This window comes from Mesocricetus auratus, unplaced genomic scaffold (genome assembly GCF_017639785.1).
Source record: "Mesocricetus auratus isolate SY011 unplaced genomic scaffold, BCM_Maur_2.0 Super-Scaffold_100003, whole genome shotgun sequence".
Lineage (NCBI taxonomy): Eukaryota > Metazoa > Chordata > Mammalia > Rodentia > Cricetidae > Mesocricetus > Mesocricetus auratus.
The window spans coordinates 49,014,813-49,034,971 of NW_024429188.1; the positions used below are offsets into that span (position 1 = coordinate 49,014,813).

General features: G+C 41.5%; 1 protein-coding gene and 1 long non-coding RNA gene across 5 annotated transcripts in view; one reads left to right on the plus strand and one right to left on the minus strand.

Annotated features, from left to right (window-relative positions):
• Positions 1-20,159, minus strand: part of Hdac8 (histone deacetylase 8) — a 226,750-nt gene that overhangs the window by 198,997 nt on the left and 7,594 nt on the right. For all 4 annotated transcript variants that reach the window (XR_005876782.1, XM_021233603.2, XM_005081213.4 and 1 more), the window contains exon 4: positions 19,452-19,593. Coding sequence is in view for 3 of the 4 variants with exons in the window: in XM_021233603.2 (XP_021089262.1) it covers positions 19,452-19,593 (142 nt within the window). In the remaining variant the exon portion in view is untranslated. The remainder of the gene's footprint in view (positions 1-19,451; positions 19,594-20,159) is intronic.
• Positions 5,267-20,159, plus strand: part of LOC121139987 — a 28,446-nt gene continuing 13,553 nt past the window's right edge. The window contains exons 1-3 of the long non-coding RNA XR_005876783.1: positions 5,267-5,455; positions 6,694-6,833; positions 18,368-18,497. This is a non-coding gene — a long non-coding RNA (uncharacterized LOC121139987). The remainder of the gene's footprint in view (positions 5,456-6,693; positions 6,834-18,367; positions 18,498-20,159) is intronic.

Here is a 20,159-nt window from a genome sequence, read left to right on the forward strand (position 1 = left end):
TGTGGTTGCTCGGAGGAGAACAGACCAAAGGGACAAGACTAGAGTAAGAACACTAGCTGGGGAGCTGCTGCAATAAACCAAGAGACATGCTAGTAGATTGCATGAGGGATGTCAGGCAGGAGGTGGAAGGGCATGACAGACTCTAAACATCTGAGGACAGAATTGCTTTCTTTTAAAAGACATCTAAGGGACTGAACATGAATACTGAACAGAAAGAGTCAATGACCCCAACATATTTGGCTTCAATGACCTCAAGGATGGGGTGGTTTTATTTTGGACATACTGAGTTCAGATGTCAACCCCATACCCAGCAATCAATTCACACTTGACCATTCTCTGTCCTAACTCCTTTCCCTGAGGAAATAAGTTCCTAGGCAGTCAGGCACTTTTGAGGAGCAAGGGTCTCCCTCAGCTTAGGGTCCCCTTGGGATACCTTTCCTATTGTACAGGAGGTTTCTCTTCAGTAGTGCTGATCTAGTTATATTTAATAACTATTGCTGCCTTCTCAGCACCAACCTGTCAAACAAATTAATTAGTACATTATCTTTAAATTCAGATTCACCACAGCCTTCAGGACACAGGCAGAATGAAGCCAGATACTTGGCCAAAATATCACACAAATGGACTCCATCTGGGTTACAGATAGTCTTTGTTCCCCTCCGAAACTTCACGAAACAGGCCTTCACAGTACACATTTCTCTTACCATTCTTGTCTTCCAAGTTCCTACCAGAACAGCCCACTAAATTCTACTTCTGGTACTCAATGGCCTTCTAAGCCCAAAGCACCAAACGTGTCCACATTCCAGCCACAAACAGTTCCAAAGGCCCAAGAACCAAGCAGCCAGATTTTATCCCAGCAACTAACCATCTCCCGGTACCAATTTCCACCTTAGTTTCTTTTCCTGACGCTGTGATAAAATACTCTGACTAAAGCAACATAAAGGAAAGGGGCTTTATTTTAGCTTACAACTAAACTAGGTTACAGTTCATCATGGCGGGAAAGACAGCCAAGGCATCAGGAGCTTGAAGCAGCCAGTTAGTTACCTTACACCCCGTCAGAAGAATATATACAGGCTGCTTCCTAGTTCCTGTCCTCCGTGTATACAGTCCAAGATCCTCTGGGAATGATCTGTTCACAATTAAGATAAATCTTCCTACAGCAATTAATGTAATTACATGATTCTAGTTTCCATCAAAATGATGGAAAAAATATCAGCCATTACAGTACCTGTCTATTCTGATGTATAAGTATGTGTGTAAGCATGTGTGTGGACAACATGTATGGAGGTCCCAGGTTGACATATGAAGTCTTCCTCATTGTTCTCCACCTTACTCATTGAGGTGTGGTTTCTTAATTGAACCCAGAGCTCACTGATTCAGGCTAGTCAACTTGCTCTGGGGATCCCATCTCTACCTTCTGAGCACTAGAACTATAGGTAGGCTGCCACACCCACCTGGTATTTACATGGATTCTGAGGATCTGAACCTTTGTCCTCATGTTTTGGCACCAAGTGCTTTTTGATAGCTGTTTCCAGTTTCAGCTGAAAACATTTCCCGCCTACTTAGGCAAGGAACTGGGTATTTTTGACATCCCCCTTCTTTCAACCCTCAATGGCCAATGACCACCAAGGGTTATTTATTTGCCACATATCCCAGGCTGGTGTCACACTTAGGGTGATCTCCCTGCCTCTCTCCGCACATACTGTGCTGGCAGGCATGTGCCAACAAGCCTGGCTTGACCACTGAGTTCTACTGGTGATGCCTACAAGACTGCTCTCCAGCGCTTCCTGTTTTTCACATCTGTTGCTGCTATCCTTGTTCCTGCTTTCATGACCTCTGAGCTAATCACTGAGCAAAACACTGTGATCTTTTTGCCTTCATCAATAGGAATGGACAGAGTAGTCCAGCTGTTCCAGGATCAGGAAGTAGGGGTGGAAGAAGGGACACCACCCAAGCAAGAGTATAATTCACTCCCAGTCCTGGTACTTGGGCCTTAAATACAGTGAATACAAGACTTCACACTTGAGAGTGCTAAAGTTGATTGGGGTGAGCATAGCTATAATAGGATGATAGGGGTTGTTCTTCTGTATATGTGTTTCTCTTATCGGTTAATGAATAAAACACTGTTTGGCCAATGAGGCAGGAAGATAGGCAGGTCGAGGAGACAAAAAGAATTCCTGGGAAACATAGGCAGACGGAGTCATGATGGGGGACCAGGAGGATAGGATGTGTCAGGCGTTCTCCGGTAAGATAAGGCCATGTAGAAATACTTAGATTAATAGAAATGGGTTAGTAATTAAGACAGAAATAGCCAATAAGAAGGCCTAGTCATTGGCCAACAGCTTTATAACTAATATAGCATCTGTATGTTTATTTGGGGCTCAAGGGCTACAGGACCAGCCGGGACAAAGAACATCACATTACAATAGGATTATCAGAACAGTGTTCCCTTGGGTCCACCAAACTATTTCTTGGTCAACAACTCTGCCAGTGAATCAGGCAGTAGGCCAACTGTGAACCTGCTAGAAATCTGCTGTCTTTGATGATACAACTGTTCTCTCAATATTCTATTAAAATAAACAAATGAATAAGAAAAATAAAATAACTGCTGTCTCTCAGATTTTAGTTATTGAGCTTATTGCAGAATACAAAGTAACTGAACTACACCATGGAATAGTGAGAGATAAGAGGAATGACCATGGAGGAGAAAGGGCACAGAGTTAAAGGAGTTGTTCTGATGTAGGAGGGCAGTAGGTAGGTGACTGAAATTCATCTCAAAGATTTCTGGGAAAGAATTCTTAAAGTTTGGGCTTGGGGGAATGGATCTGTGCTGAAAGGAGATTTAACTGGCATCACCCAGCTATTAACTCCAGTTAGCAAAATTCATTTATAACTTAACAGTATACACTTTATGGTGTTTAGTATGTATCAGGTGCTGCTGTTCTTTATATGCTATGCATATTATTCCTTATAATACAACTGTTTCATGAGATAGGTACTATTATCATCACCGTTTATATGTGAGGAAAGACTGTCTAAGCTATTCAAAGTCAATATAGGAGGTGACAAGGCTGGGATTAAACCTAGACAGTGTGGCTTCAGAGTCCCTTTTTAAAAAATGTATGCCTTGTTGGTGAAAAAAACAACTGAATGTATCCTTGGGGATTACACACATGAGTTGTCTAGGAACTTACAAACTCTGGGTTGTTGATGCTTGCAGTAGGCATGAAAAAAGTATGCTGGAGTTGTTAGGGATGAATTCTAGAGTCTGATTGTTGTGTTAGGTGTACCTTTTGACTCATGTTGCTGTAGCTGCAGAGCAGTTCTTTGGCACTGGTCAAAGGGGAAGAATTCTTAGGTGAAGAATACATTAGCACCTAGCATGTTCTGAGCAAACATAAGAGGGGTCAATCAGTAGTTTAAAGAAGTTATAGATGTGGGGGGGGAGAAAAAATCTTTAATGAAGTTCATTCTAACAATGTTCCAAGAACCTGGAGGCTACCTTAGTCTGCTTTATCTCAACTGAAAGGATCAGAGGCCCATAAGAGGTTAGGCCAGTTGCAAGGCAGATAAAAGATTCTCTGGGCCGAGAATTCTCAAATAGTGTTGAGCCTCAAAAGAACCTATGGAGAAACTGGTCTCAAATGAATACATTTATGCTACAGTCCTAGAAGGTCTGATTTGGGAACCTTCATTTTAGAACTAATGGGCAGGTAGTTTATTGATACTCCATCAGATTATATGCAGAGTGTGAATAGGCTATATGGGCCTGTTGGAAGAGGAACCATTGGGCATAGTGCATCTAGGAACATGAACCTTTTTGGTTGTACCATGATGGACTTGAATCTTTGTGTACTATAACATCTGCCTGTTGTCTATGCTATTGCTAGAGGTGAATGGTTACAACACTGGACTGGAACCATTTCCATTGCCTCCTGATAATCTATAGTTTCCAAGTCTACTCTGGTTGCTCCAGAATATGATGATTTGAGCTCCTAATAACAAGCTGCCTCTTTCCCTTTAAGGAAGCACATCCCTCTTCCAAGTGGTCCTGATCACTAAGAGATCTGGTTATTACTCGGGGCAATAGACCTTGGTTGGGACCAGCTTCTTAAAGAATTGGTACAAGAGTAGAGATCAAAATACCCTTGTCCCTCTAGGATAGGACAGTATCCCTACCCCTGCAAGTTGATGACATTAGTCAACATTGCAGGTTGCCTTGGCTACTTTTCAGTTGCCACGGTAAGCCACCATGACCAAGCCAATTTACAAAGCATTTAATGTGGGCACACAGTTCTAGAGGGTTAGTCTATGGCCATCACGCCAGGGAGGATGGCAGTAAGCAGGCAGTAGCTGAGAGCTTACATCTGATACACAGGCATGAAACAAAAACCTAGGAATGGCATGGGCTTTTGAAATCTCAAAGCCTGCCCCAATAAGGCCACACCATTCAGTCCTTCCTAAATAACTCTACTAACTGAGGACCAAGTATTCAAACATATGAGCCTATGGGGGCCATTCCCATTCAAACCACCATACAGACCAAAGCTTGAATAGAAGTAAATGGAGGCCTTAAGTTACTGGAAGGGGTGTGTGTGTGTGTGTGTGTTTGAGGGCTAAATAATTTTATCTTTTTTTTTGGTTTTTCAAGACAGGGTTTCTCTGTATTGCTTTGGAGGCTATCCTGGAACTCACGCTGTAGACCAGGCTGGCCTCTAACTCAGAGATCCGCCTGCCTCTGAGTGCTGGGATTAAAGGCATGCGCCACCAACACCTGGCTAATAATTTTATCTTAAGAAGATGGATATTAGAGTGATAAAAGATACAGAGATATCTTGGAGCTGCTGATGTTTTCACTCACCTAGGAAACTTCATTTCACAAAGGTTAACACCCAGCTCATGTAAATTCTGGCACATATACAAAAAACGTAATTCGGGGACACTTTGGACTGAGCCTGGAAAAAGTGCCACTATGATCATTGCATTAACACCTAGCTGAGAGAGTCTAGCATCATATTAAGTGAATTTATAAAAACGTTGCCAAGGGAATTACACCTGTTCTAAGAGGGCTTCAACATCTCATTTGCTGGAGGGAGGTGAGAGTGCCATATAAGGATTTTCTATTCATTACCTTTGTTGATCTCAATTGAAGGTCATACACTGATGAATTGATCATAAGGTTCTATATCAATAGAAAGGATTTCCTGGACAGTAATTACACTGAGATGATTATAGCAATGGAAAGACTCTCCACTTTTTCTTTTCAGAAAGCAGCTCAGGGCCAAGGTGAAGATATAGAAGATTTGATGGAACCTGCTTCAAGATACTGGCCAAACTTTGGCTTTATAGAATGCCATGATATGAAACTCAGAGAGCTCCTTTGCTGACAAATCTTGAATATTAAGGCTTCTAAATCATCACTGTTGTCAGTTATAGGATGTCCCTTAGTATACTGGTAGGTAATATCTTTATTTGCTTCATAGATATGAGTTGTGATGGAGTAGAGTGAGAGCTTGGTTGAAAAGGGGATTCTCTGTAATAGTAGGCATGGAGTAGGAGGTAGAGTTGCTGGTAGCCAAACCCTAATAACTCTGATGTGGGAAGTATAATAGTCTAATTTCAGCCAGAAATGGTATAAACACAAAGGGAAAATGCAAGTGTAACACGCTTGATTTCAGCTGCACAAACAGAGCTACTGGACCAAGGATTTTGTCTGAGAGGTTGTCTGAGATGCCTGAGTAGAATCTAGTATGAGTATGATAAAAGACATTTTATACATTTTAAGCATTTTATTAGAGAAAAATAAAAAGATAATAACGGTTAACCAGAGTTCTCCTACTGGATAACCTAAAAGTAGTAACAGACCCATATGCTAGAACATTTTTTTCTCTTTTCCAATTTAAATTATAAAGTCTTATTTTACATATCTATCCCAGTTCCCTCTCCTTCCCTTCCTCCCCTGCACCCCACCAATCTTCCATCTCACTCCCCATATTCTTTCCAGGGAAGGTGAGGCTTTCTATGGGGGATCATCAAAGTCTGTCACATTGTTTGGGGCAGGGCCTAGGCCCTCCCCCATGTATCTAGGCTGAGAGAATATCCCTCCAAGCTCACAGACCCCAATCTGACAGCTGGTGAACCAGCATAGGACCGAACATGAATGTCTGTTAGGAGGCCTGGGCAGTCTATGGGGCCTCTGGCAGTGGAACCAGTATTTATCCCTAGTGCATGAAGGGACTTTGGGATAAAAGACTTTTATCAAACACTTATTATATGCCATGATCTTTGATATGTTCTTTAATGTGATGATCACATTTAATCCTTATAATCCTGTGAAGTGGGTATGATTACTACCTGCAATATATGAAGACATAGAGGCTGAGAGAGGTAGTAATTGATGGATCTAAGAATCAGGATAGCTAAGCATTCCTAGGTGCTGCATTCAGGATTGGTGGAACTGGGATTCACTATGATATAGTGTCTGTCCCAGTTCTATAGGGACTACAGGAACATACCTCATCCACTGGAGGATAGGGGAGATGCTATAGGGACAAAGCATGTATCAGTTGTACTGTTCTGGTGGCCAGGTGACAGTTTTGTTATGGAGAAACTAGTCTTTTATCAGTTGGACATGTATCAACATAACAGTCCAGGCTGCTCATTGATTTCCCTAGTAATATGCTAGTTCTGCAGGTGCCAGCATGGGAAAGGACCGAACAGCAAGGGACAAGGACATGCCATCCACGGGTGAAATGAGATGTCTGCCATGGCGGTGAGATGACATGGCTGCCTTGGGATCCACGTCTCCTTCTCATGGAGTTATCTACATGTTGGTAAGGCTGGGGCTGAGGACGGGTGGGTGATAACAAATTCTGCTATGTACAGAGTTCTTCTGGGAATTGGAAATGTAGTACAGTCACATTGAATCACTCCATCTGATATGTAAAAAGATGGGGCTACTGGGATTCCAACTCTTGCAGTTTGAACTTAACTAGATAGTAAATACGAGCTAGAAGTCCCACTCTGCCCACTCCGCACACCCCTGTATAGCTTGCCATGCCACACACAGCTAAGCCTTCTATTTCTATTCATTTACTGCCTCCAGTTGGAACGTGCAGGAAATAACATCAGCTCAATTAGCTGGACAATTATCTCTTTTCCCTACAAGGGAAGAGGCAAAGATGTTCTATGTGGCCAGGTGGAAGGCTGCAATGTCATGCAGTCAGAGGAAAGAAGACAGAATTGAGGGCTGAAGAAAAATGTAGCTGTGCTGGAGAGGTAGGTCTTATCTTAAATGCATTGTCAGAACAAGATGAAGGAAGACACTATGAGCTGAAATTTAGAACCAACAGAGAAAGACACCTAGGGAGGTGAAGGGATGAGGACTAGCTAATGAGACCATCCTAATGTTTGCTAGACAACTCTAGGAAGTTGAGTCACTGTCCTGTGGCAGGTTCTAATAATCATCTAGCATTGTTTACAAGGATAGGTTGAGTTCCATTTTAAGAAAATCTGGATGGGACAAAATGACTTCCTAATGGACTGACTTCATAAGGATCAATGACTCAGCTGGGCGGTGGTGACGCACGCCTTTAATCCCAGGACTTGGGAGGCAGAGGCAGGTGGATCTCTGTGAGTTCAAGGCCAGCCTGGTCTACAGTGAGAGTTCCAGGACAGACTCCAAAACAATACAGAGAAACCGTGTCTTGAGAAAAAAAAAAAGAATCCAATGACTCAAAAAGATTCATGGGCAAATGAAATAGAAAGGCGAGTCATTTCACACAGAAGCCGGTGGCCTGGCAGGCCTCACCTGCCACACTCATCTGTGATGACAGCCCAGGCAGGCCTAGAACTTACAGACTTCCTGCCTCAACCTCCCAAACAGCTGAGATTACTGGTTTGTGTCACCAGGGGTGACTTACCCTGGCAAAATTGATACTGTCCAACTGTGTGATTCTGACCACATGAAGTCCGAGCCTATTCTTCTACCTCATCTTCTGTCACTGTCCACTTTACACCACAGCCCTCTAAATACTGAGCTATAAGTGCTTCCTGGGGCCTCCCTGAATTTTTGGGTGCTGGCTGCTTCACATTTTATTTTATGTTGACTTTCACATCTTATTTTGTGCTGTTCTGCCTCTGTAAATGCTGTTGTGACTTTATGACACACCCTTCCCTACCGCTCTAGATGCTTGGCCCAGCCCTTTTCACTCTCTGAAGTTTCATCTAACCTCATAGATCTTTACTTGTCTAAAGCACTGCTTCTCAACCATGTTCTCATGATTGTTCCTGGCCCCCACTCAAGCAGCTTTTCTTAATCACCTCCTCCTAACCATGAAATTTTAATATCATAGATACACTGTACATCTGTTTATGTACTGAGTCCCCTTGGAGGACTATAAATTACTATAACATTATAGTTATTTCACCTTCAGCAATGAATCCATCACCCATGTATGCAAAACAGGGTTCTCTCTCTCCCCCCCCCCGAAACTCCCTCTGTAGACTAGGTTGACCTCAAATTCACAGAGATCCGCCTGCCTCTGATCCTTGAATGTTGTGATTAAAGGCATGTGCTACCACAGCCAGCTGACCATTCCTTCTCAAAATCCCACTACAGTCTTTTACCCGTGTGTGTGTGTGTGTGTGTGTGTGTGTGTGTGTGTGTGTGTGTGTGTGCGTGTGTGTGTGCGTGTGTGTGTGTGTGTGTGTGTGTGTTGGGGATGGAGTCTACAGCCTCATACATGGTAACCGTGAACTCTACACTAAGATAAACCTCAGTTTCCACGTTCCCTTTAATAACTGCCATTCCACCTCAATTTATTTTATCTCCTCCTATTCTATGCATTCTTTCCAGGAGACTTGGTCAGTTTCCTTAGTTTTAATAACCACCTATGATGCTATTGAGTCTGAGTCTATGGTTTCACTAAAGATGTTTCCCCTTAGCTCCAGTCTCTTGCTGTTATTAGTATGCTCTATAGACTGGGAGTGGGCAGCATCACTGGGGGTTCTGTCAATGTAGAATCCCAGGTTCTGTCCCAGACCTCTTGAACCAGACATTCTAACAAGCTCCCAAGATACTCTGTAGGCATACTAAAGATAAGGAAAGCCCAGGGCTGTGTCCTATTCCCAGCTCTCTGGCAGATATTATCAATAAGATAGAAGCACATTAACCCTTATATACCTCAGCAGATGAGTCATCTACACACAAAGTCCATGCCACCCAACTCTCCTATGTCATTTACGTCTAACCGGTCACATTCCTATCTCTTCTACTACCAGATGGCTCTTGACTGGATTCCTCTTCTATACTTATCACTACTGCTTTCATCTACTCTTAGGTAGATTATCACTGCACGCCCTAACACATTTCCTGATTCACAGCCCCTCTCCCCTGAATTTATCTGCCAACTACAGTTAGAGTCGATTTCTAAGATATAAGTCTGACAGAGGTGTAACTCTTGGCCAAATTCCTTTCAATGACTCTTCAGTGTCTTAAGTGAGGGTTCTTAGCCTGGCATCCAGAGCAGGTTTTAGGAAAGTTTCTAAATTATAAGGAAATCTTAGTGTTGTGTACATTTTCTAGGGACAACGAAACATCTTTCACTGGTTTTTCGGTCGGGGAGGGGAATTCAAGGACAAAGACAGGAACCACTGAAAAACGGAGCAAGCTTGACAAAGTCCCCAAGCTATTTAGTTTGGCATATAAAGACCCACTCTCTGGCCACCTGTCTGCAGGAGCCCATGCTTTCAGGCCTAATGACAGACTTGGCAGTCCCCACGACTTTTCCATCTCTGCTTCTGCTCATGTGTTTCCTGAAATAACCCCGAGCTTACACACATTCTATAGTGGCATGCCATTTTGCATTATGACTTAGTATTCACAGGTACACCAAATTCCTAGCTACAACAAGTTTCATGCAATTCTCAGATGTAGATCTCACATAGATATGATGATATATATCACTGTTGCAGTCTGCTAAGTTATAATGCTCCATTAATGAGTTACTGCCATCAGTATTAAAAATGCTGCACTAGTCTTTTGCTAGTGCTAGAAGAGGGAGTTCTCATTTCTGAGCAGCTATTATCTTAGCCCCAGCAGTAAAAAGGTTTTAGGATTTCCTAGGGATGCAAAAGCTATGAATGTGTTTTCTAGCGAACTGATCACTTACTATCAGTCTCAACTCAAGCAATCCTCTTAGTTACGCACTAACACCCAGCTCCTCCATCTGTTCATTTTGACTCTCCTAGGTCATCAAGTACATCACCTAGCAATCCAATACTAATTTATCACCAAGTAAAGCTATAAATCTTGTATAAAATACAGTATATCAGGAAGTGAACACACAAAATTAAAAACACCAATATGGTAAGCTACTTCACAATTGAAAAAGAAAATGAATAAGGATCATGAGTCTTACATGTTGTAGTAAATTCACAACAGAAGCGATTGTTGTGAATACTAAGTAGATTAAGAAGCTTGCAGGAAAAACAGATGAAATTCTTGAATATAGTGGCCAAAGTCAGCTCTTAATAACCATGCTGCAAGAATCTCACAGGATTCTACACATTGACTTGAAACAATTTTGTTTAAAAAATAAGACTTTCAGCAAAATACACCAATCTTTGACATGTTTGTTTGTTGGGGGAACTAGTTTATAGTTTTATTCCGCACTCAATTTTATGAAACAAACAAAACAAAATAATGATGGTTTTTCATTACTCATCCTAAGCAGACTCCACTGCTTCAGTATGTGCTCTAAAATCCTCACCACCTTTTAAAAAAAGATTTGTTTTTATTTTAAGTGTGTGGGTGTCTTTTCTGCATGTGTATATGTGTGTGCCTGATACCAGTGAAGGTAAGAAGAGGACATCATATGCCCTAGAACTGGAATTATGGATAGTTTAGAGACACCATGTGGGTGCTAGGAACTGAAGCTGGGTCCTCTGCAAGAACAGCAAGTACTCTTAAGTGTTGAGTCATCTCTCTAGACACACCTCTCCCCCTTTTAAGCTACAATCTCATTATGTGGCTCAGGCTTGTCTCAAATTTGCAATCCTCTTGTCTCTGCCTCCTAACTTCTGGGATTACATGTATGTACTGCCATGTCATATTTTAGTACCCCTTTAAAACGGATTCACTAAGTGACCATTTGTCTAATCTCACTTCCCTTGAAGAATAAGAATCTCCTATATGCTTGTTTCCTTAGCATATGACATATAGCGAGAGCTATATTGAATGATTGCAGTTGTATCTTCTGCCTCAGATTCAATCAGCATACTGAAGTACTACCGAAATTCAGTGAATCCTCCCCAATACCAGGAAAAATGCCCTACTCTAGTATGAATCAAAAAAAAAACGTGGGAATGTTGTCTTGACTTGTCTTCATACCCTGACCACTTCAGTACTTATGGTTCTCCAGATGCACCATACTTTTCTGCTGCTATGCTGCCATCAGTCCTTCTGCTTGGCAATTTCCATCCCTACCAACTGAGAAACTGACACCTTTCTTATTCCCTACCACCCTGTACGTGATTACAAGCACACACACTCACTACACCATTTTAAATAACAGTGCATCAGAGAAATTAGAGGACACAGGAAAACATGTGGGGATAAATATATATTACACAAATTTTAAAGTGTCTTAAAAACTTGTATATTGGTTTTAAAATTTTTCTCATGCACATGCATATAAAATATATATCCATATCATATTTACAAAGTTAGCTTTTTTGTTATATTTTAAGATTTTTTCAGGTGTACAAAATTCTTCCACAAGTCTAATCTAAGTGAATGTATGTTATAACTAACTACCTGCCCTTTAAAAACAAAACCAACATATGTGGAGGGCATTTTTTTTCCTAGTTATACAGTCATCTACCAACCATTTTTTTTTCGCTTTTTTGACACAGGGTCTCACTATGTACTCCTGGCTGTCCTGGAACTCACTATGTAGATAAACTAGGCTAGCCTCAACTCACAACTCCCAGAGATCCACTTACTCTGTACTGGGGTTAAAGGCAGGTGCCACCACATCCAGCTCTAACCACCATTTTTAATGGTTATATACTATTTCAGAGAAAGATGCTACCTAACACCATTCTGCTATTTTTGAACATTTAGATATATTTCCTATTGACTTTGGTGGTGGTATAAATAAGTAAAAAGTATCATCACCATATACAGCTACAATATTTTGGATTAATTTCCTTAGAATAGATTATCAAGAGTCATCTCAAATTTGGCAGGAAGGAAAAATATGTATTTCAGTTTCTCTATGTGGTGCTAAGTATTTTTTTTTACCATTTATTGTGCATTTGTGCCCTTTTGTCTATTTATGTGAGCATCAGTGATAAACTAATTAGAATAAAGAATCTAACTCCTGGTTATATCTACTGTATTATTTTGCCTCTTTTTATTTTGGTAAATTTCAGCTATAACAGCAGGTATCATCTTACTACGAAAACTTTGTGTACTAGAGAAATACAGACACACACATACACACACATATATACATACATATACATACATACGCACGTACATACGTACATACATATAAATCATGAGTTAGGCGTGCTGATGCATGCCTATAGTTGTGATGCTTGAAAAGGAGAAGCAGGAGGATCACGGTCAGGTTGAAGCTAGCCTGGTCTTCACAGTGAGTCCCATGCCAGCCAGGACCACAAAGTGAGATGATATCTCAAAACCCCCCAAACTCAGGAGTAACTCTGCCGCTGTATGATGATTAGGGAACTCATTCCCATTGTTTTTCTCATGTGTGTAATAAAGTAATTACAATATGCATACAATTTTAAATCCTGCCTTTAAAATATGTATAATTATTTTTGAAATGCCCTATAGTTTTCAAAATCACCATTAAAAATATTAGCACAAGGGCTTAGGATATATGTAGCTCAGTGGTAGAGTATGTATGACGAATGCAGGAGGCCTTGAATCCAGTCTTTAGAGAAGAATACATACATAGAAGCAAAGCAAAAACTCAGAGCATACATAGTATTTCATGGAGTAAACTCACTATTCCTTCATTCCCATACTGCTAGATGTTCATTTTTTTACATCTTTTAAATACAGGCTTAAAAAGGCTATGCCGGGTCTGTGTGTCTGTAGTACTAGGGACAGAAGGCAGGGGTTTGCGCTTGCACGCTCTACCACTGACCTATATCCCCAGCATCACCTTGTTTTAATTTGCATTTCTTGTTAGTAATAAACATTTTCTCACATCTTCTAATTGAACTCAAACTCTTTTATAAATTGTCTGTTCATTTTTCCTTGTTTCTTTTTATACAGCATGTGCGTCTTAAATAATACAAGCTTACCACACTTTGCCATATTTACGTCACATAGGCTTTGTCAGTTTGTGTTTATCTTTTATTTTTAAAGTGGCTTAAGAATGTTTGTGTTAGCCGGGCGTTGGTGGCGCACGCCTTTAATCCCAGCACTCGGGAGGCAGAGGCAGGTGGATCTCTGTGAGTTCGAGGCCAGCCTGGTCTACAGGGTGAGTTCCAGAACAGCCTCCAAAGCCACAGAGAAACCCTGTCTCGAAAAACCAAAAAAAAAAAAAAAGAACGTTTGTGTTGTGTTGGTTTTTAATTTTTTTTACTGTCAGATTTGATCTTTTCCCTTGAGAATATTTCCTATCACTTCCTAAACTCAGAAAACTAGTCCTTGATAGAAGCTTGGTCCCCATTCATCACAGTTTTATAACTTGCTTTTTTATGTTTAACTCTTCAATCCCACTGCCACCTATTTTAGTTTATTACAGGAGATGAGAATATAAATGCTACAAGGTGTCACAGCATGATTCAATGAACAGCCCTTTCTATTCTTACAATGTATCCTTTTGTATCACTTTCTCCAATGCAAATTAGATCAAGAAATTATTGCTCTAGTCATTGTGTATTCACTTGTAACCTTAGCTCTCAGGAGGTTGAGGCAGGAGGATCATAAGTTTTAGGGCAGCTTTTGCTATACAGTGGGATCCCGTGTCAAAAAATAAAAGAACTGTTTGTGTCATAGCAGTAATACAAGTACATTTATCAGTAGGTGTTGATCCCCATTAAAACTCCTGTTCTACATGGAGTCTTAAGTAATAATTGAATATTTTGTCTTAACATTCTTCATTCTTCCACATATGATTAAGCACTGATCACGAGCACAAGGACAAAGTGGAAACAACTGCATCCTGCACAGCTTTGATTACTCTCTATTTTCATTTATTGAGACAGCGTCTCTCGAACCCAGAGATCATTGATTCTGGCTAGTCTAAACTACCCAGCTTGCCCTAGGAATCCATTCCTGCATCTCCGCCTCTTTAGCACTGGGGTTACTGGAAGTCACCATAGTTGCCCAGCTTTTCTCAAGGTCTGTGGATCTGAACTCTGTTCTCATGCTTGCACACCAAGCTCTTCACCTGCTGAGTTCTCTCTCCAGACCTCCTTCCCATCCTTAGTTTTCCATCTGTGACCTCCATACTGCTTCTTAGCTATACATTCCTACCCCATCCAGGCTTTATTCAAAATAGACCACAATCTCACAGTTCTTAAAGCTTCCTTCTCCAAATCACGGAGAAACTACGTCCATATCAGATTGTTAAGAGATGGGAAGAAAAAGTGAATGGCCCTTAAAAATGACCTTTTAAAAAATTATGGAGGCATACTTTATAGACTATAATTTGCAAGTGGTCATTTCGTCATGGAAAACATTAGTATAGATTTATTAATTATTAAGGAGATTCCAGTAGAAATGCCTCTTTGAAATCAAAGTAAAGCACATCATAAAATGCATGCATAAAATACTAAATAGTGTGTCCAGACAAGATTGATCACCTTAAATGTACATATAGGCTTTAGCACATATAAAGAAGAAATACCAGGTCAGGAATGTAACCACTTGCTTAGCATGCATGAGGTCCTAAGTTCAATTCCCAGGACTGAAGCTTTCACAGTTCAGTTGGTAGAGTGTTTGTTTAGCATCCAGAAAGCCCTGTGTTTGACCCTCTGCACTGCAGAAACCAGACATGCTGGTACATCCCTGTAACACTTGCACTGAGGTAGAGGCATGGGGCTCAGTAGTTCTTGGCTACAAAGAGAGCTTGAGACCAGAAAAAATAAAATGAGCATAAGATAGATTTTGCCAGGTGGTGGGAGGCCATGCCTTTAAAGTCCAGCACTTGGGAGGTAGAGGCAGGTGGATCTCCAAGTTTGAGGCCAGCCTGTCTGGTCTACAGAGGGAGTTTCAGAACAGCCAGGGATATACAGAGAAGGGAAAATGAAGGAGGAGGAGGAGGAGGAGGAGGAGGAGGAGGAGGAGGAGGAGGAGGAGGAGGAGGAAGAGGAAGAGGAAGAGGAAGAGGAGGAGCAGGAGGAGGAGGAGGAGGAAAAAAAGGAAAAGAAAAGAGAAAGAGGCCATAACAGTTGACTGCCAGCAGGTGGCACCTGACCTACAGCAAAGTATGGAAGAGAAACAAGTACTGTAATCAAAGAAATGCTACTATCAGTAAAAGTGTCCTCCACACAGAAGGCTGTAACTGCGGATATTTAAGGAGCTGACGTAAGGCATCAGCTCCAATGACAGTTTGTTCACCTGTCTGTGGTGGGAAAGGAATGATGGCCCTCCCCCGCCCCTTCTAGGTTCTTGGTTTAACTATGAGTTAGCATAAAAATTGATTAACCAGAGAAAAATCATTTTACTCATTTTCCTATATAAATCAGAACCTTATTATTATTGAGACTGAAGCAGCCCAGATGACGGAAGATTACATTGCATTCTGAGCTACTGAATAAGGAGTTTCTGGAGGGGATGGTGGAGATATATGACAGGGGCTAAAGGAAGAAAATGCATGGCAAGTAATAAAAATGCCGTAGAGCCCCTCTTTTCCTCCTAGGTACTGTTGCTGTGTGCTCTGCCCCATTGCCAAAAGGCCTGAGTCTTGTGTACCAACTGACTCACTGGACTTGGCCAGCTTGCCTATGCTGACAATGAGAGAAAATGAAAAACAGGAAAGATTTAGTCGTAGCTCAGCCTAACTAGGCCACTAGCGTGGACTTTCCCATTGCACCTTTTACGATCCATTAAACTTAGACAGAATTGGTCTCTTTGAGGGCCATGCTATCTTATGCCAGGGTTTTCAGTATTCTAGCCCTGTGCACCTAATGTTTTGTAGCACAAGTCCTTTTGTATAACTCTTTTTCAGGATATTCTAAAATCACTCTTATTTAACTTTCAAATGCAGCGATTTACTGTATCATCCCCAAGATATCAATTTCTTGATGGCAGGATTGACTGATTTCCTTAGAATAGAATTCTAAGAGTACTGTTACTGAGTCAACAAGTATGAACGTATTTCCCACTTTCAACACTACCAAAGTTTTCAAGAAGCCAGTTGCAACAGAACCCTGGCAGCACCTGAATAATTTCAAAACAAAGATTTTTCCCCCTACCTCCAGTTACTAAGGATAAAAAAATGTGCTTGCCATACAGTGTTTAATCAATGCTGGTTTAAGGAATGAATGGGATGGATTAATCTGTGTGTGTATCTGGGAGGTTTAAACAGATAGTATGATTGCAATGAAGAGAAAAGGACATGGAAACCTGACAGACAGCTTAGGTCAGGGACCCCTAAAGCAGCAGTTCCAGGAATGGAATGTCCAAACGCTAGAGGGGAGCTCTGGTTTCTTATCTCCTCCCAAATGAGTGCCCTTGCCTACATGTACATGTGAGCAGAACTCCAGTCCAGACACCCAGGAGCTTCTGGTTAGACAGAGATGCAACTGGACCTCTGGATTTTCATGATGGAAACGGGGTCTATTCAGTCCCCAATTTCAGCCTTATCTCCTAAATGATGTCAGGGTTAGGGTATCTGATGGAGATAAGAAACCAGAATCTAAACTGTATCTCAGGCTCTGGGTGGACATTTAACAGTCCAAGCTACCAGAACAGAAGAGTTAATTAAACAAAGCCAAAATCCCTCCTAAAGGCATGCTAAATAAATGGGAGAAACAATTTACACCCTTAATGGGAGGAGGTACTTTTATTTTTCCTTCCCAGAAACCCCACCCTCCCATCCCCCTTGGGTGTAGTTGCTCTTGGAGCCTTGGCTGGGTTAAGCCTTCTTGCTTTTACAAATCACTTAGAAAAGTATAACTTTTCATTTCTCTCTCTCTCTCTGTCTCTCTCTCTCTCTCTGTGTGTGTGTGTGTGTGTGTGTGTGTGTGTGTGTGTGTGTGTGTGTGTGTGTGTCCACAAATACTCTGGGCTTTCTTACTCTTTTTCTCTGAAGTTATTCCTACCCTTGAGTCCCAACCCCTCATTTCTGCCATGTAGTGGCTCACAAAAGGTATGATTTTTCTCTCCCTCTTTTTCATGCTCCCTGGCAGCTACCAAGATTTATAGCTTGCCTGCCCTAAGGGTTTTCTTTTAAAGACTAATAAAATTGCCATTGTCCTTGAGCTTCATGCTGAGTATACCTTTTTTTTTTTTAAGATAGACTCCTCACTATGCAGTCCTAGCAGGACTATAACTAAGAGGTCTGCCCACCTCTGTCCCCTGAGTGCTGGGATTAAAAGCATGTGCCACTATGCCTAGACTGTTCTTAAATTCTTTAATTAATGGGACTAAAAACCCAAGAAGAGGCTCCAATTTGCCCAGTAACATGTGATACTTCAGGTTGGGTTCCCCCAAACTTCCATTAACAGTAATAGGTAGTGCCTAACTTCGTGTAAGCTTATAAGCCTGTAGCCCTACTTCAGAGGGGTCCTAGAGGTGTCAATCCCCAGAAACTTTGCAGACGGGATCAGCTGAAAGCTGCCTTAAACAGGTAATGATATGTGAGTATCTTCATACCTGCATGCAGCCAGCCAGCCACGACTGACTCCGCTGTAATGTACAGCCTTTGTCAGAAACACAGTGGTAAGAAGTGGCAAGGTGTAAACTGACCCAAGCCCTAGCAGGCAGGCCTTCTGCAGCAAAGGGAAACATGGAAAATACCAGCACACTTGCCAGAGCAGGCCTTCTTGATGAAACCACGGGGCTTTACCCCCTAAGCCTAAAGGACAGCGATGTCCTAGGTGCAGAGAATCTTACTCTTCTTTTGCGATTCTTTGGTTTTAATAAGAAAAGATCTTGCTTCAATTTTGAACTAAAAAAAAAACTAACAAAAGCAAGCTGTTCTCTGTGTTTAAGACCATATGAAATCATTACTAAAACATCAGTTTTCTATTGTCTAGGTAGTAGATTATAGTTCTTTAGTTTTACAAGAACTTCTTTGGTCAGGAAATCTGTCCATTTGGAAAAGAATACCATACTTATGTAATTTGCATATGATAAAATTGTGGTGTCTTTCAGTTTGAAAGAATCAAATGCTGGTTTCTTTTGACTGACGATCAATGTCTTGGTTGGCTGCACCCGCTGATTTGTGAATGATACACTGGCAGTTACTAAGACATCTGCTTTCTTTCACCCAGACGGCACACTGGTAAGTTCAGTTGTGAAATTCCCCATCCCTAGCAGGTATTAAGAACTACTAACACAGCAAACAAGATGCCAGATGTGGAAGAAGGCCTTGTAGTTCTTGTCAAACAGAGTAGGAAGTTACACACAACAAACACAAAATTCTAAAAGGCTTTTTATTTTTCTCTAAGCAAGCAGCACCTAAGAAGAGTCATTTTCCTTGGGCATGGTAGTATAAGACTCCTAGATTATTTTGAGGCCTTTTGTTCTATGTCTATTCTCATCAATTATCTACATATTCAAAATAACATTTCTTACTTCTGTCAAGTATTAGCTCTGAAATGCACCTCTCCCAAGACTTCCAGGATTAATTTCTCCCTACTGCCAACCTACTCATATTACATACTACACATATTCCCTTAGTATCATAATTTTTTTTTGGTTTTTTTGAGACAGGGTTTCTCTGTATTGTTTTAGAGGCTGTCCTGGAACTAGTTCTGTAGACCAAGCTGGCCTCGAACTCACAGAGATCCACCTGCCTCTGCCTCCCGAGTGCTGGGATTAAAGGCATGAGCCACCAACGCCCGGCTAGTATCATAAGTTATATTATCTTCTAACTACTACAATTCTGTTCCTGTTTCTAGAGTCAGGTCCTGGAGATAGGGAATTTCCAAAGAATGTGTAGGTTAGCTAATTACATCCATTTTTCTGTCCCTTCGCTGATGAAGAAACTGGGGCCTAGGGAGGTCTGGTCAAGATTGCAGAAAAACAAGACACACAGCCCAGCTGTCTTAACTTTCAATTGAGTGCTGTCTACTATACAAGGTCGTCCATGTTACTTGCATGCTTTCAGAACACCATATAAAGTGCGAGGTACATACATGCTTCCCTGAAGTGTCAGTATAACAAGTGTACACGTTTACATAACTGAGAGATTGACCAAGGGAAGAGTTAGAAAGCAGAAAGATCTTTTCCTTACTTCTTTGCGTGATGCCACCCTCCGGACCAGTTAATCGCTATTTTACACTTCCCGTCAATCAGACACTGGGCAGCTGTGATGGTCGCTCCTGCTATAGCTGCTGCATAGTCAAATATCCCTTCTGTGGCTGGGCAGTCATAACCTGGGGGCAGAAAGGAGAACAGGCTAAGCTGTGACAATAGCAGGGTCTAAGAAGCTTTCAGAGTAAAATCAACTCCAATGGAGACAGATACATCGCCACTGTTCGTCAAGGAAGGCTTTAAAAATATTAGAGCTAGAAAAGATAAAGCCTGAAAGATGAAAAAAAAGTTGTTTAAAAAAATAAAAAAAGATTAACTTCTCATAACCCACGAGCAATCAGCTGAAGCCCAGAGGTGATGTATTTGGCCAGTAGTCATATAGAGCCAGGTCTGGAACCAGTCTTTTTTTTTTTTTTTTGGTTTTACGAGACAGGGTTTCTCTGTTTTGGAGGCTGTCGGTCCAACCTGGCCTCGAACTCACAGAGATCCGCCTGCCTCTGCCTCCCGAGTGCTGGGATTAAAGGCGTGCGCCACCACCGCCCTGCTGGGACCAGTCTTTTGATTGCCAATCTAGTGTCTTTCTATTAACTCATGCAGTTTCCCTAGAACAGGGAAGCCTAGCCTCAACTTTGACATCACAGTATGTTGCTGTCACCTACAAATGTGTTGGGCCCCATTCATAGCTATC